Raw genomic sequence first — 27,740 nt, forward strand, 5'->3', positions numbered from 1 at the left:
GGACCTGCACCATGTGCAACTGCAGAATTAAATATTCAGCTCTATGTCAATTCTGATCTTTACCAATGGACTATTTTCATTTGCTTTCAGTCTGTGGACATAGATGGAATATTAAAATAGCTACAGATTATACCAGTCCCAACCATACAATCTTCCATTTTTTTCATTCTTGCCATATGGAAGAAGAAAGTAAAATGGTGCTAAAAAAAACAAAATCATCTTCAATCTTTTCTGCAGTAGTCACTCAATTTCTGTAATTTTAATTTTTAAAGAACTACAAAGTTACTTAAAGTGTGGCCTAAACACCAACCAAGATGTCTGATTCCAATTAAACTGAATTTTATTAGGTTATATGGTCAAACAATGTGTCATGCAAACATCCATTTTCTGAACTGATAATCCTATAAATATTGTATATTTTTAATGTGTCTTGAAAATCAATTTCTGGTACTAATAAAGTACATTGCTGCTAAACTGGCTTCAAAGAATATCAGGAAACCCGTACCACCATTCATTTGTACTGAAGAAAATGTATCCATTCTCCATTATCAGTCAATTTGCAACTGCTGCATTTTTAATTTTCAGTTTTCTTTAACAATGTATTTGGAAAGATTTTCCCTCTCTTTAATTTTATCTACATCTATCTGGATTAGATTAGCCTGTAGTATAAGCAATAGTTAGAAACAAGGATATGAAACCTTCATCCCCAGTAATGCTAAGGCTACTGACAGCACCGAGGGGGCCTTACTCTGGACGAAACAATCTAAAATTATTGAAGTTTAAGTGCTATTACTATCATTTCCCTTGCATTCCTGCTACAAATGAACTCTGCAATGTTAACTGCTTTCCTAGGAAGCGCCTTTTTTTAAAGTACTTTTTTAAAAATACAACTCTGGGCTAGTATACTTGAACGGCTTAACCAAAGGTCCTGTGTAAACTCTGGATTACGGTTCCCATCATCTGAAAGTGGTGACACGCATCACGTTTGGACAACCCAATAGATTGTCAAAAAGATTTGTCAGAAAAGCCGTCCCGCTGAACCCTCCACAGTTAAGGGTGTTCTTTTCTGGTGGGTTGTTCAATTTTGAGACAACGGCTGGAAATGTTAAGAGGGAGGGGGCATACTTAAATCATACTCTCAAATGTTCACCTGTGTAAGAAAGTTCCTCCCCAAGGTTGAGGAAACTCGGATGAGAATTTTTTTTGTCACCTAGCGAAATCAATTAATTGGGAGACACCCCTCTATGCTGTTTGAAATAGTACAGTCCGCTTTCTCCATTCTGCACAGCGGAGGCACGGGCTGACTTCTGAGGCAAACTGGGCGGAAGGCTTCTTCAACTGCCTCGGGCTGGAGTTTCCCAGAGGCGATCCTCGAATCAAGTAGATCATGCAGGAAGCAAGTGCTGCTTCCACCTCTTATTCGGGCCGCTGCTCGTCTTCTTCTGGCCCCGAGCGTCAACCCCGTTACCAATTCGGTCTTCAAGAGACGCCGGGCTTAACTGACGAGCCCTCTCACCCCCAGCCGCGGAAAACGGCCACGAGGGGCTCCAATGGCGCCGCGATCTTCCCTCCGAGAGGGTTGGAAGGTGGGCATTGCTCGAAGAAAATCCGATCGCAGCTCCCGAAATAGTGAAAACAACGCTCTCTTCTGGGCGGAAACCTCAATCCCCAACTCGCCTTTCAAGGCTTCTCTAATAAGTGAATGGGAAGCATTAGAGCAACTGATTCTCAAAGTTTAGGTCTCTTTGTAACAAGTTACCCAGTTTTTGAATGGGCAAAACTGCAAAACTTCAATTATTATTTATCGAATATACTTTTATCCCACCTTTGTCACTTCATTAGTACAGGTAGTCCTCGACTTAAAACAGTTTGTTCAGTGACTGTTCAAAGTTACAATGGCACTGAAAAAAGTGACAACTGTTTTTTCACAATTACCATCTAGCATCCCCTTGATCGTGTGATCAAAATTCAAATGCTTGGCAACTTACTCATATTTATGACCTTTTGCTGTGTCCCAAAAGGCCATGTGATCCCCTTTTGCGACCTTCTGACAAGCAAAGTCAAATGGGGAAGCCAGATGCATTCAACAATTGATTTACTAACTTATCAACTGCAGTGATTCAATTAACAACCAAGTCAAGAAAGGTCATGAAATGGGCAAAACTCACTTAACAAATATCTCACTTAAAACAATAATTTTAGGTTAAATTGTGGTTGTAAGTGGAGGACTAACTGTAACTCAATTTGGCAGACATACATAATAGTCCTCCCTCCTATTTTCTCCATATGAGAAGGGTTGACTGAGAGAGTCATTGGTCCAAAGTCCTCCAGTCAGGTTTTTAGCTTTTTCTGATGACTCTGGCTATTAAGCATTTTATTTTATTCACATCCTTCCTTTTGGTCAGTAGCTCAGAGTTATGCTTAGTTTCCCCTCCTTTTTTTTCCAGAACAGCCCTGTGGGGTGGCTCACAGGCTTTGTTCTCTTTTATGGCAATTCCACTTTTTAAATACAGTCTACTGGCTCTCTCTATTGATCTGATCCAGAGGTCTCCAAACTTGGCAACTTTAAGACTTGTGGACTTCAACTCCTAGAATTCTCCAGCCAGCGTCTTATAGTTGCCAAGTTTGGGGACCCCTGATCTGATCACACATCTGACTTGTTAACCCTTGAATGCAGAATATTTATCTGAATATTGGAATGATGAATTTTATCTTGGTAAAAGTATCCCGAAGAAAGCTTTTCCTATTATTTTTAATTATGGGTAAATATATATACATATTAATACATATAATTAATACATATAAATACAGCTCATGTACTAAGATAACATGTCCTATATGAGGGAAACAACCATTTTTTACAAACTTGAATAAAATATATAATTAGTGGATGTTGCATTGGACAACTTTCAACACTATTAGATGGGGTTAAAATTCTGAGGTAAATTAAGCCATATTAAATATCAAATAATTTATTAAACATATAATTTAAGGCTATAATTATAAATATGCACAGACAATTTGACTAATGGATCTGATATGTAGAAAATAAAAGGTGGAATTCAAAATAATTTTTAAACTAGGACATTAAAACTCTAAAGGGGCTTAGTTTTTTTCTAAATAAACTTGCAAATGATCAAGCAGTTAGAGAGCAAGAAGATTCTGCTCAGTTATATTACATTATATTGATTGATTCACATACAAAATATATTTTTATAAGAGGCATTATAGTTTGTGTGTGATGCTAAGAAAAAATATGTATATTTCTGACTTGATTATTGTAGTTTAAATTAGCTTACCTATTTTATTTGTTTTAGTGGATCTGTTCTAAATCTAGCTCCAGTCCATAGGATGATAACCAATGATGACATTCTACTAGCATACTTTTTTATGGCTAATTGAAATATTTTCTCTCACACATATGTCACTTATCTAGTCGTAATCTTAATGTAAGAATGTAACCATACACAGCTTCTAAATAATAATAAGTCTTTATTGATTAGCCCTTGGGCCATATCAAAGTGCAAAGTTCCAACAGCAATTTGTTACTAAAATTTAATAAAAGCAATTCAAAATGAAATTTGATAAAATACTATTTAAAATGGAAATTAATAAAATACAATTTAAAATGAAATCTAGACAAAATACGATTTAAGATGAAATAGTAATAAAGTACAATCCAAAATAAAATTGTAATAATGTACAATAATTTAAGATATAGATAAAATATAATAACATTATATTTCGGAGTCGCCCTTGCAATTTACCCCAATCAATCCCACATATGCAGATCTCAACCAAATCATTTTGTTTAAATACTGTGCTACTTTAAATGTTATTTTCAAGTTCTGGCCGGACATAAGGTAAGTTATTTTGATATGAGTACGCTTCTAAATAAGCATGCATAGAATTGTCCCACAAAACAAAGAAAAGTACATATTATTGAAAAATATAAAATGGGGAAGTATTAGTGGGCTAATACAGGAGGTGAAACTATTTGTGGCTTTGCTTTCTGTTTTTTTTAAGATTCCAGGCTAAATTTGGATTGTATTCAGGTTAAATTAGTTATACTTTAGTTCCATTGAAAATAATGGGATTAAGTTATTAACTTGTTCTATTTGTTCAGTGTAACTACATTTTCTTCCTTAATTAATGGACCTATGAATTTTATATATCTGTTCCACTGTGTAATTGAAAAGGAAATCTTTTCTTAGGTGAGCAGAACCTAGTAATTTAGGAAATAGAACTTTGTGACTTTGACAAGGAGTACTTAGAAATTGGTTAATGGATTGGCTCCATTTTATCTCCAATGTGGGTGTCAGTAATCTGAAAGTATCATTATCTAGTTTTCTGCAGTATCAGGTGTCCCCAATTTTTAAAAATGTAGGAAAAAATTATCTTGAAAAGTTTAGAACTCTAATGAGAGGTAGATGAGTTTCAATTTATACTATATTTAAGATATATTTATATATCATATATTAATGTTGGATATCCCAGAGCATCTAAGGGTGGAAATGCTATGGCACTCACAGGCACCAAATTTCCAAAAAACTTCTTTAAAAGAATTAAATGTTTTATTACTAAATAGTGTTTCAAATAACTGTCTTAGAAATAAAGAAATGCGACTACTTTATATTAAGTGCTTTCAAAGGAAATTTTTTATTTTTATTAGATTCATATTTTGGAGACAAAAGTTCTTATGCAGAAAACATTAGTACAGTAAATATGACAAGCCCTTCTTCCACTAAGGATATAAAGATTTCTAGAGTACGGAAAACACCTGTCTCATCCAACAGACCAGGATGTAGAAACTGGACTCCTTTCATGGGATATTCAGGTAAAGAAGCTGGTTTACTTCATTTCAAAAGCAATATTCATACTAAATATACATATATTGTATCCAGATTGAAATTAATTTCAGTTAATTTACTTCTATGTTACAAAGTGATTGTAAAGATCTCTAGAAGGATCTTTTTAAACTGGATAAATGGTCAACCAAATTGCTAATATAGAGCAATTTAAATACACAAGGTCTTCAACTTACAACTATTCATTCAGTGACAAATTAAAGTTACAACATAATAGCAATAGCACTTAGACTTATATACCGCTTTATAGCTTTACAGCCCTCTCTAAGTGGTTTACAGAGTCAGCATATTGCCCCCAACAATTTGGGTCCTCATTTTACCCACCTTGGAAGGATGGAAGGCTGAGTCAACCTTGAGCCTGATGGGATTTGACCTGCCAAACTCTAGGCAGCTGGCTGCAGAAGTAGCTTGCAGAACTACACTCTAACCACTGCGCCACAGAGGCTCTATAAGTTGTAACTTTACAACTCTTTTCAGAAACAGAGTCATGTATGATTGTTTTTTACACTTGTGACTGCTGCAGCATCTCTGTGGTCATGGGATCAAAATTGGATGCTTGGCAACTGCCATGTATTTATGACGGTTGCAGTATCTGGGGTCATTTAATCACATTTTGTGACCTTCTCAAAAGCAAAGTCAGTGGGAAACCAAATTCACTTAACAACCATTTTTCTAACTTAACAACTGTAGTGATTTACTTAACAACTGTGACAAGAAAAGTCTTAAAATGGGTCAAAACTCACTTAACAATTGTCTTGCTTAGGAAAATAAATTTTGGACTCAATTGGGGTCATAAGTCAAGCACTATCTGTTCAAAATATGCACATTAAGAGAAAAAAAGTAATTTTGCATATATGCTGATTTAGGTCCGAGCTAACTATGACTAACCAGAAAAGAGATCTTGGATTCATAGTCCATAGTCCATTCAATAGGTCCATAGTTTTAAAGTTAAATTCCATGATGGTATGGATCATAGGAAGAGTTGAAAATAAAAGCGAACAATACTGTAATTACATACACATTTATTGTAGAACTGTATCTAGAATGCTATGTCTGTTTGCCACATCTGCAAAGCAGTATTATAAAGATGGAAAAAGTGTAAGGAGATAGCTGTCAAAATTGCCATAGGGCTTGAACTCTCCTGTGAGAACAAGCTAGAATGTTTGATTTTAAAAAATCATGACTGATAGAGGCAGTTGTATAAAATAATGCATTATTTGGATGTCTCTCTTTCCAAAGTGTGCTGAATGCAATGAGATTTAGAACAGGTAATCAAAAATACTTCTTCACCTTATGCATTTGTGAAAATAAAAAAAAAGTGGTGATAGCTACTGACTTTGATAGCTTTAAAAGGGCATTGGATAAATTCCGAGTACATAAGAGGCTTGGGGTACAAGCTTCTTCTGTTAGCTCTAGTTTGTTTGGGGATGTGGGGGAGGCAGCATATCATTTGCAGAGGAACAATAGCTGGACAGGAGTGTCCTAAAGGAACATGGCTTCTTTGAGACATCAATTATGGTAGCAGAAGGAAGGAGTAGGTTACTGTTTAATAAGTCCAGCAAGGTAGCCAGAGCCAGAAGACCCCTCTGAGTGCAGTCTCTATTGACATGGAAATAAAAATGTTTTTGTAGGCAAGAAGTGGCTTTTTTCAACTAAAGAAAACACATACACACACCCCTCCATGGCACTTTATGCAGATACTGTATGTTTGTTAGTGTTATGTTACAGAAATATCAAAAATATCAGTTAAAAACAATGGCTGGTTTTCAACATCACATTAAGCTATTTCTGCCCTATGGCTTAATGAATAAGACAAAATTAGCTAGGCCATTAATTCTAACTATGGCTAATATACTAAACACCTTCAAGGTTCTGAGGTTCAAATAATTCCCATTTAATGAATGCAAAAAGAGCAAAATGGAAGTAATAGGTTAAATTTAAAATGACATTGCCAATTAGCATTTTCCAACTAGCGTTTTTACAGTGGGGTTTAGAAGCAAAACCAACAGGAAATAAAAACAGCAAAACTCCCCAAGATTACTTTGGTATTTCAAAGACTGAGGAGAGTGTAGAAAATCTAAGAAGAAAACTAATAGGTACTTATAATGGTCATAAACAAAATAAAGCATAAGGTACCATCTTGACATCTTCAGATTTTCTTACGACGGAAAGCCCAACCAAATGCCCCACCTCAGTCTTGGCAACTTGCCCATGGCATCTGTGGCACATGCATATTGTTTATAGTCAGAGATGTGAGAAAACAGATGCTGAGTTCTGGAGAATAAGATGTGGGGATGATCTAGTCATAGATTCTCTAATAAGAGGACTTTCTATGGAGGATTATACTAACTTCTTGTGTATGGAGATTCTCAATCATCCAGGTCATGGTTGTCCCAAAGGTGCTTTTTTTCAAGAGGCAACTGGACTTTCTGGTTTTTCTTTGATTCGCTTCTCACCCAAGAAGCTTCTTCAGCTCTGACTGGATGGTAGGGAATGAAAGGATTTATGCTATGCTATGTTATGCTATTCTATGCTATGCTAAATCCTTCCATTCCCACCATCCAATCAGAGCTGAAGAAGCTTTTTGGATGAGAAGCAAAATGTCTTCAAAGAAAAGACATGTCAAACAGACAACAAATGATCAAAATCGGGAGCGTCCTATCAAATCCGGTACCTGTCAATAGTGGTGTCCCCCAGGGCAGTGTTCTAGGACCAACTCTCTTCATACTCTACATAAACGACCTCTGTGATCATATTAAGAGCAATTGCGTTCTCTTCGCTGATGATGTAAAGCTGTTCAATACCACAGACAATACTGCTACCCTACAAAAAGATCTTGACTATGTATCTGAATGGTCAAACAAATGGCAACTTCAAATCTCAACAAATAAATGCTCTGTCCTACATATTGGCAAAAAAAAATCAGAAAATAAAATACAAGCTGAATAGCCAAGATCTTGTTGATGACCCAAGCTCTGTAAAGGACCTTGGAATACTCACCTCTAATGATCTAAGTGCTAGAGCCCACTGCAACTACATAGCCAAAAAGGCATTAAGAGTTGTTAACCTAATCCTACGTAGCTTTTTCTCTGGTAATATCACACTACTAACCAGAGCATACAAAACATTTGCTAGACCAATACTCGAATACAGTTCATCAGTCTGGAACCCTCATTACGTATCTGATATTAACACAATTGAGAAAGTCCAGAAATATTTCACAAGAAGAGTTCTCCACTCTTCTACTCGTTGTAGAATACCTTATGCCACCAGACTTGAAATTCTAGAACTAGAAAACCTTGAATTACGCCGTCTTCGGTCTGACTTAAGCATGGTATATAAAATCATACATTGCAATGTCCTACCTGTCAATGAATACTTCAGCTTCAACCATAACAACACAAGAGCACACAATAGATACAAACTCAAAGTAAACCGCACCAAACTTGATTGCAGGAAATACGACTTCAGCAATAGAGTGGTCAATGTCTGGAATACTCTACCCGACTCTGTAGTTTCTTCCCCAAACCCCAAAAACTTTAACCTTAGACTGTCTACTATTGACCTCACCCCTTTCCTAAGAGGTCTGTAGGGGCGTGCATAAAGCGCACCAACGTGCCTACCGTCCCTGTCCTATTGTTTCTCTTATTCTTTTATTTTTCTTATATGTACCCATTTCATGTATTCACAACTATGTATACACTTATACTTATTATCTTGTAAACAATTGGCAAATCAAATAAATAAATAAATAAATAAATAAATAAATAAATAAATAAAAATAAAAAACAAGAAAGTCCAAAAGCACATTTGGTACTAAGTTGTTGCAGGTGAATTCTGCAAGAGGCAACAGTTGTCCTATTTTAAGAGACATCCATCTTAAGTATTGGTTAAATAATTTATTCACTCTTTATGACTACCTTTCCTAGGTCAGAAGATACAAAGATGACATTAATTTGAATGTCTAATAGTGGTTTAGAAAAAATTGTGTCTCTTCAGCGAATGAAAAGTCCTTGCAGGAATAAACACAGTCACTTTGCTGTGTTTTGCTCAGTGACATGCACGGCAGGATGAAACATAGCCCTCAACATTTATTCTCACTCTCAGCTACTCGAAGTCTCTTGAGAAACCTAAAGCAAGGTTTTAATTCTCCCATGTGTTCTATTGTCATGGCATGGTTGCAATATTTCTTCTATTATAGGAAAGGGAGCATATGAGTTGCTGTTGTGATGCAACTATCTGTCAATCATAGAGAAAGGGGATATATCAGTCAGTGGGGGCTCAATGGAAATAATCCATCTGAGACCTGGTTAAGCCTTTATGGTAGTCAGATCAGGAAACAGGCATCCCAAGGAGTATAGGAATACTGCTTTATTGTAAAATATAATAAAACGATGTTGAATGCCCATCAATAAAAATAACCTAGTTTTGAATGTTAATTAAAAAAACCATTGTTATTTAGAAAGAATCAGCATAGTCATACTCCATTTTGTGTTAAGGCTGCAGCTGTGGAGATGGTCAATGGCATTAAGTATCTGGGGGTGCAGATAATCTGACTTGGTCTCTATATATGTTATCTTTAGTGAAGTGTGCAAACCAGCATTTGCATTTCCTGTGTCGGATGAGGAGACCACAACTCTCTCCTTTCAGTCCTGCCCACTTTTTACAGAGCCACGATTGAGAACCTTTTAACAAATTGCATCACTGTTAGCTTTGGTGGCCGCAGTGCCTCAGATAGAAGATCCATACAGAGAGTGGTAAGGACAGCTGAGAAGATTATAGGAAGCTTGCTTCCTGTTATTCAGGATACTGCTTATAATGTGCTCTAACTATGTGCTTAGAACTTGATGCATTGTTACCACACACTCACTTCATGATCTGTTTCTATTGCGCCATTCTGAGAGGGAGTTTCAAAGTACCTATAACAGGACTACTAAATTCTGTAACAGCTTTTGTTTCTTATGCCCTGTCTTGTAAATTCCTAGGATTCCCCCCCGCCCCCAATGTATATGCATACATTCAAACTAGACTGTGATGTTCCTCTGTCGTGTGTGTGTGTGTGTGTGTGTGTGCATGTGGGTATTTGCATAATGGTTATCATTTGAGAGCTGAATGCAATGAAATTCCATTTCAATGTTTGCTGAATAATGTACATTCAAAGTTATAATAATGATCTATTCTCTTCCTAATCTATTCCTATTCTATTCTAATTCTTTTAAACTCCTGTTTGTAGCAAATAGCATCATGATAGGTTCTTTGTTTTCTTCCCCCTCACAGCTCCTTTCACAGGACTGAGTTCTGTTTAGTTTTTCCTAAACTGTTCGTTCAAGGTTATCTCTGTGCTCCTTTATAACATGATACCTTAGTAGAAAATTATGCTGAAGGCAGTATTATTAATAAGAGTCAGCATTACTCTGGAGCTCTTGTAGCATTTCATTTTTACATCAGAGATACTAACAAAGATCTTCATTCTCATGGGAAAGAGAAATTTGTTAATAAATCAAGATCTCTGAAATGTAAATGGAGTAATTCCAGTTTGTATTTTTGATCAAATTCTTTTGAGTACTGCAAAAGAGAAATGCAAAACATAAAACAGGTTCTAAACTTTTATATTACAATCTTATTCAAAATTGTTACATGACCACCAACTGACCTAAGCAAACCTACAGAGCTTTTCAATAAATTACAAGATGCCAGAGATCAATACTGTACACTATAGTTTAGGAATGTAGTTTGGCAATGGCCCAGTTCTGGGAATATATCTCAGAAATGTCAAAATTTATTGGTGTCGTGGGTGAAGAAGGCATCCTTTGTGAGGGTCAAATACCAACATCTGCAGAGAACATATACTGTACAGTAGGCATAGTCTTTCCTGCTTGAATAAAATAGTTTTTGAATGTTATACTCTATAGCCATTAACTATGATATCAGCAGCTGATGTCACTATCTTCTATTTATATATCTGGAGAAATTAAGAAATATAGTCATGACATTGGATACACTTCCATGAAAATTGCTCTCATTCAGATCATTTGATACTTCTTTACAAATCATAAGTAAAGGAAATGGTAGAATGTCTTTGGATAGAAAACTATACTCTGTCATCAAATGTTATTGAAGTTTGTCCTGAAAGTCTGGTTTTTAAAAAACAAAACAAAAAACCCATACCTATTACAATGACAACTGCAGATAGGTAATTCTTTAAACTTAAAACTGTAGAAAACAATGCAAGGCAACATACCACAAAAATAAGAATAAGCTGGTTGGTGCTCTCAACTGAGAATGAGCATGCCAGAAAACGGGAAACTCTGAAGATAGTCACTATGTTTGCAGAATAAAAGACATGGCAGAAAAACTTTTGAGTAACCCTGTACAACTCCACTGCCTGCTTGCAAACAATAAGAATAATGTTGCTGGGCCCTGATTACTGCCCACATGATTTGTAAAAAGTTGTGCTGTATCTGAGACCATGCAACATTCATGCAGTGTGGATACTCTGACTAGCAAATCAGACAAGCAGAAGAAAAGGAAGAATGCCTTGCCTGCACAGAAGGAAACCTATCACTGTTGCTGTTTCTAATTTATTAAGATTTGGTTTGACATACTGACATGTTTTATTTACTATTATTGTACTCGGCACATGCTGAGTCTCACGTTTGCATTTACATTTACATTTTTAAAAAAAACAACCAATTCAGTTTGGTTTACTGCTGAGCTTTGTATTGCTTATCATTGCATTCTGTATATTTGTTCACCACTCTGTGGTTTAATTAGACTGCACAGTATGATCATTGATAATATCAGTGTTCCCAAAAAGTTGCTGAACAATATGGTGCCCCTCAAATATGTTGAACTATAATTCACTGATTGTTATATAATCTACTAGGTGGCTGTAATAATTGGTCCAAACTGTTATTGTTTGGACCAGTAATTGGTCTTTCTGTAATAATTGATCCAAACTGTTTTAACAAGAAGAGTTTGGACCAATTATTACAGCCACCTAGTAGATTGAAGAAATTCTCTATTTTTTCCAGAACTTTCCTTAATTTTAAGAGACATTGAAGTGTGGTCCAGTCAGTTGTCAAATTACTTTTTGAAATAACCACTTGACGTACACTTATCAGTTCAAATGGACAAAAATGTCAGAGTATTCATTTACTGGCAGAGACATAATTAACAAAGTCAGTGAGTAGGCATGGTAACAGACCAGCCAATGGGAGCTGACCTGGAAAGTGAAATTGGAAGTTCTCTCTCTGTTTTTGCTCCTGTGCTGCTGAAGTTACTTGCAACGTGTTTCTGTTTGAGTTTACTCCATGTTGGAGAAATCTACAACTGGTTTGTAAGACATTAAATGAAGCATAAGCCATCTGTGTTTGTTTTTCTGGCGCTGAATTAACGCTGCAAAAACTCTGAATAAGAAAATACAGAGAAAGGCTTCCAAACTGATCAATAAAGCAGCCTTCTTTAACTTCTGCCCTCCAGGTGTGTGAACTAATTCCCACTATGTTCAGCCAACACAGCAAAGTCAATAGCATGGAGAAGGATGGTTAGCAATCAAATGGAGTTTACAAATTCCTGTTTAAAAATACATTTTTAAATAATACAAAAAACTGCTTGTTTCCTGTTATTTCAAACAACTAGCAAACATATTCAACACCTTGTGAATAATTGATAGAAACTTAAATATATTAATAGTTTGCATGGCATTTGATGTTTTTGATGATTATTGTATGTATTTTCTTTTATGTAGTTGTTAAACTGGACAGCAGAGGGCAGTATAAAATTGCACTCGGATTTTAAATTTGTTTTTATTGAAAGAGCTAGAAATATGATGTTAGTTATGGTATAAAAGAATTATAATTGAATAGCACCTTCAGGAGAGGAGAAAAAATTGAAATAAAATATCTTACATTGGGATTCCAGTTAGTGTTTCTGAACTAAAATGTTAGAGACTTCTCAGATACATAATACTGAAAATATTAGGTGATTATTTTTAAAAAACATTTATGCTATTCCAAATATAATATGTACAAATTCTATGTTAAGATTCAACAAATACCTATATAGAATTATAGATATGGAAGGTATTGTTTAGATTATCAAGTCCAATTCCTGCTCAGTACAGGAATACAATTTAAAATATTCCAGATTGATTACAGTTTAGCATTGCTTAATAATTATGCCAGCCAGCCCACATTTAATCCTGCAAATAAGCCATACCACAGTCTCAACAGAGACTTTGTTGACATATATGTTATCATATACTACTTCCAGAATTTTCTCTAAATCTATCAAGGAAGATATAATCCATTAAGGAAGACAAAACAAGAAATAAATGAGGTTAGTCTTCCAAGATGGTAACAGGATGATCTCTTTATGATTTTTATTTAGATGTCAGCATGGCTACCTTAAATTATAGATGTCAGAGAAAGTACCCTAAACTTGATTCTTTAGGATTTCTTTGCAGGGGAACAACCCTGGAGGCAATTAAAGTTGAAGTGGTGTCAAACTTCCAGAATGTTTATTGGACATACCTTAAAACACATAACTAAATTTTTAATATATAATTTTTATTTATTTTAAGGTTTTATATTGTATTTTAATTTTTGAGTTAAGCTGCCTAGAGTAGCCTCAGTGAGACGAGTGATATAGAAGTTTAATAATTAAATAATAATAATAATAATAATTTTTAAATGTTCAGTTGACTGAGTTTCATGTTTAATGAATAAAGTATGAAATAATCATGTCTGCTGTGTAGTGGAAGAGGAAGGCTTGCTAAAGTCTTACTTTGTAGCAACCATAAATCCTCAAATGGTTATCCATTTGCCAACCTCTTTGCAAGGTACACTAATAGCCAACTGATAGCCAATATATGACTGGGATGCTATCATTTATTTTTCTCTGATTCTGGAATGGGAACATTTCCCATGAAGATAATATGTAATTAGCCAAGAGTGCAGAACAATCCAGTTTGCTTCCATTTAGTCCCTCCCTTTAGGCACAGCTAGATAATTATATGTATTATGTGCAAAATGAATAGGTGTGAATTGAATATATTTTACTAACATTCATTTTCATGTTAGAGATAGTCTGAGTTATAAAACAATTATATTTACACAAAAGAAGTTTTGAAACCTATGATATGATGTTTTAAGCAAATTGAAATGTTTACATTTAAATCCCATTTGAAGGGAAAGAAACCTCAAGAATATATCTCAGACAATTAAAAAAAAATATCCTAATGATTGTAGCAATGTAAACACACAATTAAATTGCAAGACCCAAACACTGACCTAGCAAAGACTGTGAAAGGAATTGACAGGAAGTTAATAGCTCAATATAAAGAACAATGTTTAAAGAGCACTGGAAAAATAAGTGAAGATGTGTGTTATTTGAAAAATATACTCTAATTCTGCACAGTAATTCAGAAAGCAACAACATGAATATAATTACATTTTGAGGATATGTTTGTTTTCCACAAACTGATAATAGCCTGATGAAACAATGAGAATGTTCCAGACTTAAAGACTGCATTCTTTCCATAAGAGCAAAAACTCTCCCCAAGTGTAAATTTAAACTTAAAGTATTAAATGTAAATTTAAACCTAAGCACTAAATTTAATAATATAAATCATCAAGGAAAAACAGAATTCATATTCAGCTGTTTCCTATTTATTTATTTGTTCAATTGCTGAAAAATATAGTTGATTTTTTAAAAATCAAGTTACAATTTGGTACATCGATTTTTTTTGCATTTGCAAAAAAAAAAAAAAAAAAAATGCCCTGCTGGCACTTTTTGGCTAGTATGCCAAATTTTTAAGAGTAGGACAATTATTTTAAATACCAGTGGCAATCACCAACTGCCACTCATTATAAATGCTATCCATTTTGTAAGAGGAGTCCTTGGTGCTCTCTGAGCTTGGTTATTTTTTTGCAGAAAACATAATCCAAACTAGGTAACATCATTAGTGCTAGGTGGTGCTAGATGCTGCTCGTACTATTGATGTTACCTGGTTTGGTTAATGAAATATCTGCAAGAAAACAACCAAGCCCAGAGAGCATGAAGGATCTCTCATTTTAGCCCTGAGCTACAAATATTCTCCTTTATTGATTTTTGTAAGACTTTTTCAGAGCAGGTCTTGGCTCAGTCAGTACTTTAAATGTATCTTCCACAGTTACATCATCTTCAGCAGTCTCCACTCACAGTATTGCATCGGTTATTGTGGCTGTAATAGAAGGGAGAGGATTTGCTAGAGGTGAAGTGGGAATGGCAAGTATTGACCTAAAAAATCCAGAAGTCGTACTATCCCAGTTTGCTGATAATACAACATATACCAAGGTAAATTCTGAATACTATAATCTTCATGATATAAACAGCTAAGATACTTGCACTGAATCAGCAGAATTATGCATAGCCATTGTTCTGGCATTAGGTTTCTAAATTTTTCTGATTGCTTTTTATTGACGTTAGAATTGAACTTGGTTGATTGCAAAATCATAAAACTGTATGTGCCAAATCCAAATAAACATAATGTTATATATAATGGTTTACAGGTAGCAATAACAATAAAACATAGAAAATAGTGGTTCAATAGTACCTGCTCATCCAACAAGATCCCTCCATATTCCTTTGGTCAGGAAAGACCATTTACAAAGATTACAAAATTAGTCTTCCCAATTGTGGTACCCTTTCTATATAACAGTTTCTTCCCAGTTACCCGAATTACCCCTACAACTGTCTAGGAAGGCTGTTATAACATGATTAATATGCCATCCAGCTTTGAAAGCCTGAATACTGTGAACTTATCTCTGGCCGTGAAAGATTTATTTTAGTTAAAGAAAATGGTAATTAATATGATTAATGTTATATGTGTTGGTTATGATATCAATTAAATGTTTTATTTTTTTAGTGCGTTGTTTTAATGGGATTCATTAAAACTCATTAATGGAAGGTGGGATGTACGTCACTCATCACTATTGGAATAATCTATGAACCAATAAAGAAAAAAAGAATGAGAACATTTAGAGTTTCAGGCACTATGGAAACTTATCAGGGCTGAGACCAACAATGAATGAAACCAGAGCCCGTTGTGTATTGAAAGAGAGTACAACAGTAGCCTCTTAAGTCTGGAGAGATTGACAGTAGTAACAACATTCTGGCATGAAGGGTTGAGATCTCCCACTGCTTGAAATCTATAGTCCAGAGCAAGAGAAGTTTGTCCTCCAACTGATGGGTGGGACAAGACTTCTTTTTTTGTTGTTTCTCTCAAACAAGCAAAACTTATGGAAGACATATTTATTGCAGTACTGCTTGACAGAAAATGGTGAAACATTGATCCAGGATTGTAGTCAATGAGTGTACAACAACCACATTTTATGAACAGTTTTGGCAAAACTCTAGTTTTGTTCACATGGAAATGTTTGCCATTGCTTTCTTCCTTGGTGATTGGCCAAACTTGGCTGAGTGTTCCCATTTTCTCCATTTTAAGAAAAACAAAAATTTATATATATTTAATTGTCTCAGTCTTTCCTGTATATATTGCCTCTAGTATTTAAGTCTAGATGCAGAAATGTGTTTATTTTACTGACATTATATGAGTAAATACAATAAAATTTATAATAAAGCTATATGTTCTGAACACTGTTCAAACAGACCTTTTTACTAAACTGTTGTACATTTTCTAGGTTATCACCAAACTCAGAATTTTAACACCCTTAGAAATAATAATGTCAAATACTGCCTGTGATTCAGGAAATGCAACAAAACTGTACACTTTGATAGCAGAAAATTTCAAGGTATGTTTAAAACTCCTTACTAGTTTATTTTTAAACATTATACTGTAGTTATTTCCCAATTTTATAGAGCCTTTGGTTATATCCAGTTCTGGAGGCACTCTGCTGGAAGGCAGAAAGTAGAATTCACTATCCATTTATCCTTTCATCACACCCGAAAAGATACAAATAAATGTATCTCAGGGGTAGCAATTTTACATTAGTCTGGATACATCTGAACTTGCATCTAGTTTTCTGTGGTTAAAGCCCTTTCTCTGATTTAGAAAGAGAAGTCTAATAATCTTATGGCCCCTGAAGTACCTTTCCAAGGGCCATAACCTAATATTGACGGTGTGAATAGAAATGGCTAGATGTAATAAAGATGAAGTTCTTTTTTCTCTCAGTCATTTATCTCTGATATGCCAGATCAATGCTTTTATTTGGGAATATATCCTACCTAGATAATAAACGTTTCACAAGCATACTGACCTTGCACTGAAGAACAAGACATTTTAATTTCAAAGGTCATCTTCCTTTCCTTTTTTGATTTACATTATAAAATGAAAAAAGGATATCAAATAGTACTTTATTTTTGCAGCAATGACCAAATCACAATGTCCTAGTGCAGGGGTGTCAAAAACTCAATTTCATTGGGGGGGGCATCAGGGTTGTGTTTGACCTCAGGGAACCAGGGTGAGTGTGGCCAGCATGATGTCACTCATGTCACCTATGGTGGCCTGAGCTCTTTGCCAGAGAAAACGGGCTCCCAGTCTCTGTTTTCAGCTGGCACAGCCTCCTGCAACCCTCTGCCAGCAAAAATGGAGCTTGGGGGGCTGCATGCAGCCCTCATGAGCTCCATTTTCAGTTGGGATGGCCTCCTGCAAACTTCTGCCAGCGAAAACGGAGCTTGGGAGGAGCCCCATTTTTGCCAGTCCTTCACTATTTACAGGTCAGGCCCTCAGGCCAGATCTAAGCACCCCACAGTCCAGATCCGGCCCCCAGTCCTTGAGTTTGACCCTCCTGTCCCAGTGTCTCTCCCCCCGCCCCACTGTTATTTCTTCAAATTTTCCCTATTCTTTCCAATCTGCATGATGGATATCTTAAGTCTTTATCTGACTAGCAATTCAACTTCTTCCCCCATTAATTATCCCACACAGTCTGGTCCAGGTATTCCTTGACTTGTGATTAAAACCGTAAGTTGTAGCAGTTGTTAATTAAGCAGGTCACCAAATGACCATGCCCAATTTTACAACCTTTTGTTTTCCAGTGGATGTTAAGTGAATCAAACATCCAGTGGATGTTAAGTGTTGTGTGCATCAAACACTGTGATTGTTAGGTGAATGCAGCAATCATTAAGGAATCCATTGTCTGCAATGGGTAGGGTTTTTTGTTTTTTTTTTTTGCTGGAAACAAGAAGTAAACACCAGATTCTGGCAAAAATAAAATGTCACAAATCATGGTTATGACTGCGGGATGCTGCAAATGGCTGTAAATGTAGATAAGTTTCCAAATCCCAAAATACTACAGGGTGGGGGTTTAGGAGACCATCAGAATTTTGAAACTAGGTCATAAGTAGCCCTGGGAAGTTCTGTTGTAATTTCAAAGAGTCACCAAGCAACTGGTCGCAAGTCGAAGACTATTTGTACAGATCTGTATAAATATAAAAAGCCTCAGATTTGGAAGTCATGAGTCAGAACAGTGTCAACAGTGTGAGTCCTGCAAAGAACTAGCAAACTAACATCAGAGATATCATGAGTCTCTTGGCAATTGTAAGCAAGAGTAGCACAGAAGCAGAAAGCAAGATGGGGGATTGTTCTTTTCTTTTCCTATGCCCAAGCAAGATAATCTTGTGCTCTGCCTCAGCTTAACAGTGTTTGTACAATAATAATTTCTCTTAAAAAGAAATTTAATTGTACATGCATGCTAGAACTGTCATCTGTGAGCTGCACAAATATGGACAATCACCAGAAATCAACAAAGGTAATATGTAGATCTGAATCAATCCAATGGTAAATTCCTATTTTGCCTTTTATCAGTATTTGAACCTAAATAACTTTGTTTTTATTACTTTTAAATATTGGTAATACACTAGAACTGTTTTTTTTTTATTACAATGACACCATTGCTTCCTTTCAGAATGTGACTTTTACCACAGTCCAGAGAAAATATTTTAATGAAACCAAAGGTTTGGAATACATTGAACAATTATGTACTCCAGAATTCAGCACTGTTTTAATGGAAGTTCAGTCTAAGTATGTATGTTCTAAAAATATTTCATTCACTTTAGTTTACTGTATTATTGATCATTTTTCAGTTAGTAACTTGGAAACACTATAAGTCTTTGTCACCTTCTATTTGACTAAATAAATATTTTTAAATATAACACCACATATATTAACTTGGACCCAACTTGTATTTTAGACTGAAATGGATCCAAGGAATATGAATAAAAGTTTCAGTAGTTGCCTTTCTGTAGGCCTCTTGGGACCATGAAAAAACATCTTGGAATGTGACATGCAAGAATACAGTGAACTTGCTAGATAATCAACAAATGGAAGTTTCTATATTTCCTAGTTTACTTTGGATTACTTTGTTACTTTGTAATTATTTTCCTAGCAGATGGTTCATTTACGAAGTTCCTTTTTCTGTCACCATGACTCTGTCTTGGATCACATGATAATATTGTCAGGTGCAAGTAATCAGGAACCACAGTTGTTTAAGGGAATACAAGTTTATTCCATGCTATTCCTAAATAAGAATCTGAAATACTAGCAGTCAAGGAAAATTGTGGGTAGGTAAGAGTCAGTGGAGTTCAAGAGGGGCTGGTCTTGGATCACTTGTGGGTGCAAAGGTACTCCAAACGGATGGTGCACTTGGGTTCAGCCTGGTCATATCCTACGTTGATTCTGCAAAATAATAATTATTAGCTTAATAAACCCTTATTCTGAGTAACTGGGTAGGATTTATGTATAACTTACAATGTTAAACTAAGTTCATTGGGACTAAATTTGATTTAAAAACCTCAGCTATACTGAACTTTCAAATGAATATATTTAGGATCTCTGGTTAGATAATTCTTAAATAATTGTAGTAACATAAGAATAACTATTTCCATGTAGTTTTTGCTAATGGTTGTATTCATAATAAAACCCCAAAAAATTAACTGCTGCTTCAGTTTCTTAAGAACTATGAATTATGGTCTTATGCTGAGGTTAAACATGTCTATCTGGATTTTTTTTCCCATTAGAGGCAATATTATTTCTCTCAAATGAAAAACCATAAAATAAAGCAGGGATTGTAAAACTATGGGTCAGTCGAGGGCGATCACAAAACCATAATTAGTCTACAATGGAAGTGATGGGCTGCATGGGTTATAGGGCCAATAGAATAGAAGAAAATGTGTAGCAGAGCTGGCTCCAAGACCAGAAGGGCTCAGGAACAGGGTCAAGGCATCTGTGGGCAGAAGGTATCAGGAGAGGAACACCTTGTGACTGGTCTTGCAGAAGAGAGATCTGGAGTTAGTGAACATCTCACTAGGTTATGGCTTCCACTTTTCCTCTGAGAGCAATTTGGATCTGTTGTCCTCTTCTATCTAAATCCTTAATGTTTGCTGATATGTAATAAATAAATGCCAAACCATATTTTGCTAGCTGAAGTCAGTAATGTATATGCTTGTTTTGATCTGAATGTAGCAATTGATTAGGAACGTGCTGGATGGAAACTAAACTCGAAATTACCCATATTAATTTCCTATCATCGTTCATAACATCGAATACTCTTGCCTAGCCTTTTTTAAATAATAGCATCAATGTTTTTAATAGCATTGTGTTTTGATATTGTTATTTTATGATTTTATTTTATGCCATCAATAGTTATGTACTATGAAATGGGTGTGATTATATAAATATGATTTATAAATAAAATTAATTTTCCAACAAGATAGATATTATGTATCTATCATCTGTCTTATAAACTATGCACAAGTAATCTTTATTTTTCCAGTTTTATGTCTTCTTTTGAGTAAGTTTTTATTCTCCTTGAGTGTTGAGCTCATTAGAAAGATTCTGGAATAAATCCACAATTTTCTGCCTTAAATGTATTTATTTCACTTTTATCTTCCCTTTAAGACATTTAGAGTACGATTTAGGATTCCTGACCATAAATTACACCAAATAAATTGCACCAAATTAGAGTGAATTGCTATGCCAACTCAGTGAAATTCATGTCTGGAGATGGATTTGAATTGACCTTTTCACATTTAAGTGCAACATTGTAGAAAAATACGCTGTTCATTGAAGACTTTAATGTATGCATAAATTTTCTAAACTGGAAAAAATCCATTTGGATACTATCCAAATTGTTTTCACCTTTTGTTACTGAAAGCCTGACACTATTTATTTTATTTATTATGATGTCTGTGGTGACAGATGCTTTTTGAAAATTATCTGATTGTGCACAAGAAACGATCAGATTATTGTAGAATGAAAAAAGGTTACAACTTTGCTTGCAAAATGAAAATTATTTATTAGGTCTTTTGTCATATTTGCTTTTGAAGATAGCAATAGCACTTAGCCTTATATACCACTTCACAGTGCTTTACAGCCCTCTCTAAGGTTTACAGAGTCAGCATATTGTCCCCAACAATCTGGGTCCTCATTTTACCAACCTTGGAAAGATGGAAGGCTGAGTCAACCTTGAGCCATTCAGAATCAAACTCCTTGAGTGAGTAGTAAGTTAACTTGCAGTATTGCATTCTAACCACTGCACCACGACGATCCTGATCAGATCAAGATTCCAGTCAGAATTTCTGGAAAGTCCCCTGTTTAATTAAGTACCGTATTTATCGGCGTATAACACGCACAGGCGTATAACACGCATCTTCATTTTAAGAGGAAATTTCACTCCCACCCGCGCGCTGCAATCCACAGTGTCCCATTCTGCCTGCCTGCCTGCCTGCCTTAGTTTCTGGTTGTTTGGGAGCAGCTTCGGCTGAGAATAATAACTATTCGCCTCTTTTACTCAGCCGAAGCTGTTCCGATTCAACCATTAACGAAGGCAGGCAGGCAGGCAGAACGGAGCACTGCGGGCGGGCGGGCGGGCGGACGGGGTGGGGGAGAAAGGCGACAGGAAAAGCCCCCGCTTCTTTGAAGCAGTTTCTTCCTGTGCTGGTGGAGGAGCGAGAGAGCGACTGAGAGAGCTGACCCAGAGAGAAGGACAGGCTTCGGTTGCTTCCTCCCTCCCCTTCTTTCATTTGTGTCCTTGATCCCGATCCCAGCAGCATTCACCGAAGGCTTCTTAACATTATATCGGCGTATAACACGCTACATCATTTGCCCCCTATTTTCAGGGGAAAAAAGTGCGTGTTATACGCCGATAATCTGATAGTAACCTTAGGGGAAACCCATTCTGGGTGGAAATTTTTAACAACCGTGAATATTTATGTACAGCTTCTTTTCCTTCAGATTTTATGTGTTTACTGTCTTTGAAAATGAAACATACTTTTATTTTCCAGAAGTCAGTAGTAGTAAATTTTGTAGTAAATCTACAAAAAGCTTTCATCTTATGTGAGCGCTAGCGTTATGTAGTGATCAATGTGGACCAGCACTGAAGAAATTTTAATTCAGGTTCACTCTGAGCGATAGAAGCTCATGAGTGACTCTCAGTCTCTCAGATCAAACTATCTTGCAGGGTTGTGGTTGTGAAGAAAAAGTTGTAGAAAGAGTATAATTAAGGTCCTGAAGAAAAGCCAAAACATACACCTAATAAATAGATAAAACAAATTCTTTATGTGATATTTTCAGTGTTATTGCCAGCAAAATTGGTGACATTAAATCTTAAAAGCTGTGATAATATAATGCATTATTTAAATTGTTTTTTCATTCATTTGATTATAATTTCTTAGGTATTACTGTCTTGCAGCTGTTGCTGCCTTGCTGAAATACGTTGAATTCATTCAAAATTCAGTTTATGCGCCTAAGTCACTTAAGATTCGTTTCCATGGAAGTGAGCAAACAGCAATGATTGACTCAACATCAGCCCTAAATCTTGAATTAATTACTAACAATAGAGATCCTAGGTAAGATATTTTTGTTTCAAATTCTAAACTATGGAGAAGATATGACAGTTATATTTACAATTATGATATAGTGTTGGATGCAAGTCTGTGCTTTAAAGTTAATGAACGTACATTTTCAGTCATTAAAATGTTTAAAGGAAGATGATAGAACACAAAAAAGATAAAGGTTTCCCTATCTAGTCATGTCCACTTCTAGGGCGCAGTGTTCATCTCCATTTCTTGGCCATAGGAGCCAGCATTGTCTGAAGACAATTTCCATGGTCATGTCACCAGCATGACTATATGGCAAAGGCATACAGAATGCTGTTACTTTCCCACTGAAGTGGTATCTATTAATCTACTTCAATTTGCATGTTTTTGAAATGCTAGGTGGGCAGGAGGTGAGGCAAGTAATGGGAGCTCACTCGTTGCATGGAACTCAGGTCCAAAACATAAGGATTCATTTATTAGAGAAATCTTGTAGCATGTATCTGTGTATAAGGTCTCCAACTATTTTCCTCAGTTCTGAAGATCAAGACATGGCTCTATGCCAGGGGTGGGCAATTATGTCCTCTTTATTACCTGTGGACTTCAACTCCCAGAATTCCTGAGTCAGCATGGCTGGCTCAGAAATTCTGGGAATTGAAGTCCACAGGCTGTAAAGGGGCCATAGTTGCCCACTCCTGCTCTATGCTGAAACATCTTTGAATCCAAAGAATGAAAACATACACACATTCAGAAATGATGCTTAAGGAATCAGTTAAGGTAGGTAACTGGGTTTTCATCACGGTTTGTGTGATTCACACACACAGATGAACAGAAGGCTAACTCATCAGAAGCTCGATAGGCATTTCAGTAGTGGCAAAACCTTGGCTTGTCATTGCGTGTTCGTAGAGTTGAGAGAAAGTGACTGGCCCAAAATCACCTATTGACTTTGTGACTTAGATAGGACTAGAACCCAGGTTCAGACTAAACTGGAACTGGTTTGTTCATTGTGCCTTTCTAAGAGAGAATGACTGGTCCAAGGTCATACAGCTGTTTTTAGTGGTGCCAAAGGCAACATTAGAAGTCATGCTCTCTTGGTATTCTGCTTCCCATCCCTCACAAAAAATCCAGTATGGCAAATGAATAATATACAAGAGAAAAAGAAGAGCCTTAAAACAAAGTGTGTGTGTGTGGGGGGGAACGACACATGGATGTACTGTTCCACATACAGCCTAGTTGCTGCATTTTACCACCATCTGCACCCTTCTGAATCAACTCCAATAGCAGCCCCAAGTAGATCTTACTGCAGTAATCCAACTGCGTGATGATGAGGGCATCCTAATTTTCAGCTAGTTCACTAATTTGTCAACTGAGTTATTGCTGAAATCAAACTGTTTCAGAGGCCATTCAGTTAGCTCAGAGCTACATCTGCAGTTTTCTTTCTGGTATCTACCAGGCTCCCATGTATTTAGAACCTCCCACATTTATCCAATAATATCCTTCTATTCATATCTGTTTGTGGGAAACACAGACAATAAAAAAAAAAAACAGGTTGCCTTCCTGTAACTGATTCTTTAACCATCATTTGTGAATTTGTTAACACCTAGATGTTTTCCTGTTTTGGGGTCACAGATGACATACTTCAACTTAAGGCTATCCTCTTCATCTTCAGAACTGAGGAAAATAGTAGGAGCTCTGCTTCACATACGTATGATATTTTCTATAAGAAGCTCCTGATATAAATCCCAGGCTCCAGATTGCTGCATCTTTGCTACTGTACTAAGTAAGAATGCATTTGTTTGGATTCATAAATGACTACCTGAGTCACATTTATATAAGCAACCAATTATTTAAGGGTTTTTTAAAGTGCAATTTTTATTAAAGGTTTTAAAAGCAATTAGTTCTTATTATTGCCTTTAATACCAATTGTGTAGTTTTAGTGATATATATAAAAGAAGGGAAATTGGTTTAATATAATTGATCTTTCCCCACACTATCCCTGCATTTGGTTGATTTTATTCAACACATTTCATTAAATAGCCTGCATTGGATCTTGGCTGCAGAATTCATCAAGATTTTAGGAACTGTTATCTTACTCATAAAACCTTAGTCAGGTCTGAACCATCAGGATCAACCATTTGTGATTAGAACTAGACTTCCTAGGGTCTAATTATAATCAGCAATTGACCAGAGACAGTTTTATTCTAGTATCATTGCTATTTGTTTTTTCAAGAAAGTGGTTGGATGATTCTTGGTTTTCTTTTCCTCTGCTTAGTCAGTCTATAATAGCTATCTAAATTTAAACATTTAAGTAGCTATTTAAACTGTTTAGCTGTTTTAATTATTCATCTGAGTACAATTCAGGACATCCAGCTTTTCGTAAATGGGGAAGGAATTGTTTATTCAGCTCAATAAATTGTTTATTGAGTTGGGGTTTCTGCATCTTCATCCTCCTCGTTACCTGAAAATGAGAAGAAACTATCTCAGTTGAGCCCATTGAAAGCCTCTTAATAATCAAGGGTAGAGACTTTCTTACCAGCAAATGGTTCCTTTCCTCTCACATTAAACAACAATTCAATAAGCAACAATAACTTGGTACCAATAAAAGAAAATAGCTCAGGTTGAAATGAGAGGTTCTTGATGCTTTCTGAGCTTGGTTGTTTTCTTGCAGACATTTCATTACCCAAACTAGATAATCACTAGCATTGTAAGTGATCACAAGCACTGATATTACCTATTTTGGGTAATAAATCATCTCCAAGAAAACAATCAGGCTTAGAGAGCACCAAGGACTTTTCACAGTAATTTGGGTCAGAAGAATTGGAAGGTTATATATTTCTCCCACTCTCACAATACTATACTCCTACAACACAATTTGGCTTTTCTACACCACCATCTGAATACCTATGCCAATGTCTATATTTAAACCAGCCAAAGTAACATTGTTAATATAGTGACAGACTAGTTCCCTTTTTTTAAAACAAAGTATGCAACGGCTTTGATCTTTCAGGAATTATCTGCCATTAAGGATAGATAAGTTGAGATACAATCTTCTATTAACAGCTTTGCAAAAATAGTTGACAGGGTTATTTCTGCTAGTGATGGAATGAGTTCTATGTTGTTAAATATTAAATGTACAGATTTCCAGATATAAACTTGCTTCTTTATAGTCAGAAAGTTTTGTGCTTTCATTAAGTATTGTGGTATGTTGAAAGCATGAATACTCTACTATAAAGAGAGGTGAACTTCAAGAAAAGCAACTAGCTACAATATACTTAGTTGCAATATTGTCACCTGTCTTAAGGTGATTTTGATAGTGGAAAAATAGCTTTTAAGTGTTCCAGTATTGTTCTTAATTTAGGGGCAGGATAACTCTATCTTTATTTATCTTGCTTCCTAAGGGATTGAAAATCTTGCCTAGAGGATACAGGTAGTGCTTGACTTATGACCACAATTGTTGCTAAGTAAGACAGTTGTTAAGTAAAGTTTGCCCCATTTTATGACCTTTTTGCCATAGTTGTTAAGTTATTAACACAATTGTTAATTAAATCTGGTTTCTGCATTCACTTTGCTTGTCAGAAAATCACAAAAGGTGATTACATAACCTCAGGACACTTCAACTGTCGTAAATATGAGTCACTTTACAAGCATCTGAATTTTGATCACATGACCATGGCGATACTGCAATGGACATAAGTAAGTGTGAAAAATGGTCATAAGTCACTCTTTTCAGTTGTAACTTCAAATGGTCACTAAATGAACTGTTTAAGTCGAGGATTACCTGTACCATTAGTAATTTGCCCTTTAGGAAGTCTAATCTGCAATAATCTGCCTTCTGGATGGGAACTATGTTTCTCTCTGAATTTATTACCTTCACCTAAGAACTCTTTTGCCACTAAGTGAGAGCTGCCAGTTTCTCATCCTTAGAAATTTCTATGGTGTAAATGAATGGTGACCTACACATATCTCACACACACTACATTCTGTCGGCAATTGGCCATGCTACTTTTTTTATACATCTGTATTATATTCTCTTTTGTTTGTTTCTTTTAAGTACAATGTGTGCAGAAATCAATCTGGTTAATATTTTCTTTACTAAAACACCAAATGTTTATGTACAGTTACGGCCTCGCTTAAAACTTAAGTTATAACCATATAGAAATAAATGATGGAGGAGAGGCTAGGACTCAGGAGGAAAGTAAAGAACAAGGAAGCTTGCTGAATCAGGAAAACTGGAAATAGACATTCTATCACTCATTACCAATCTATTCAAAGATGGAGTTTGGTAGAACAGCAAAGAGATTGGTAGGAGAAGATTGGAGACACCAGGGAGTGAAGTGGCTAGATCTTCCTTCACAAAATCTTTCTTTTGAAAATGCTTAGAATGGAACAACATCTCTGCTTAACAAACTGTCCTGCTAATTGATTCTTTTGTCCGTGTCAAGAATTGATGCCCTTAATTTCTAATTTTAAAGTTGTCAAGACCTATAAATAATTATGGTTTTCACACAGCAGATGTTTGGACAAACTATGTGTCGGTGGTTTTTTTCCCCATATGACTCTTTGTCACTAGTTAGCAAGAGGGATCAGAGATTTGAGGCTTAGGTTGTATTAGTTATCTGTAAGATCTCATAAGGGAGGTAAGAAGGAGAAGGAAGAGGGAGTTGAAACTTTACAAGAAGGGAAGAGGTTTCAGATATGAAGCAAAGGTTCAAGCTTTGGTTATGCTTTTTAAACATGGTTTTTGTGCTTTTTAACATAGAATTTCTTACAAAAGCCTATTTCTTGACCTATCAAGAGATTGGTTCAGAATGTTGCTAACATTTAGCACAGAACTATCTCTTTACATTTTTTTAAATGAGAAAGCTCTTAGCTGTTTTTCAGCTTTATATTTTCTTGTTTTTATGATAGTGATGTAAGACCCTTATAACTGATTAGGATTATAAGTTTTGCCTTACAAAACAGACTCTGCTACAAGCATTGTATCTAATAAAGAGATCTTGAGAAGCAGGAGTAGAAAGTGTAAGACAAATTTAAATATTATAATACAAATGATTAAAT

The 27,740-nt window shown here is 35.6% G+C and overlaps 1 protein-coding gene across 1 annotated transcript in view; it reads left to right on the top strand.

Moving 5' to 3' along the window:
- The first annotated feature begins 1,359 nt into the window (after window positions 1-1,359).
- The window catches only part of MSH4 (mutS homolog 4), a 55,112-nt gene continuing 28,731 nt past the window's right edge, over window positions 1,360-27,740 (top strand). Inside the window, exons 1-6 of the mRNA XM_026679302.2 lie at window positions 1,360-1,586; window positions 4,673-4,837; window positions 15,043-15,206; window positions 16,553-16,663; window positions 18,776-18,891; window positions 22,542-22,715. Coding sequence (XP_026535087.2) covers window positions 1,388-1,586; window positions 4,673-4,837; window positions 15,043-15,206; window positions 16,553-16,663; window positions 18,776-18,891; window positions 22,542-22,715 — 929 coding nt within the window. The 5' untranslated portion in view covers window positions 1,360-1,387. The remainder of the gene's footprint in view (window positions 1,587-4,672; window positions 4,838-15,042; window positions 15,207-16,552; window positions 16,664-18,775; window positions 18,892-22,541; window positions 22,716-27,740) is intronic.

Source organism: Notechis scutatus, chromosome 3 (genome assembly GCF_049901735.1).
Source record: "Notechis scutatus isolate UNSWTSFEM ecotype Mainland chromosome 3, rNotScu1.2, whole genome shotgun sequence".
Classification (NCBI taxonomy): domain Eukaryota; kingdom Metazoa; phylum Chordata; class Lepidosauria; order Squamata; family Elapidae; genus Notechis; species Notechis scutatus.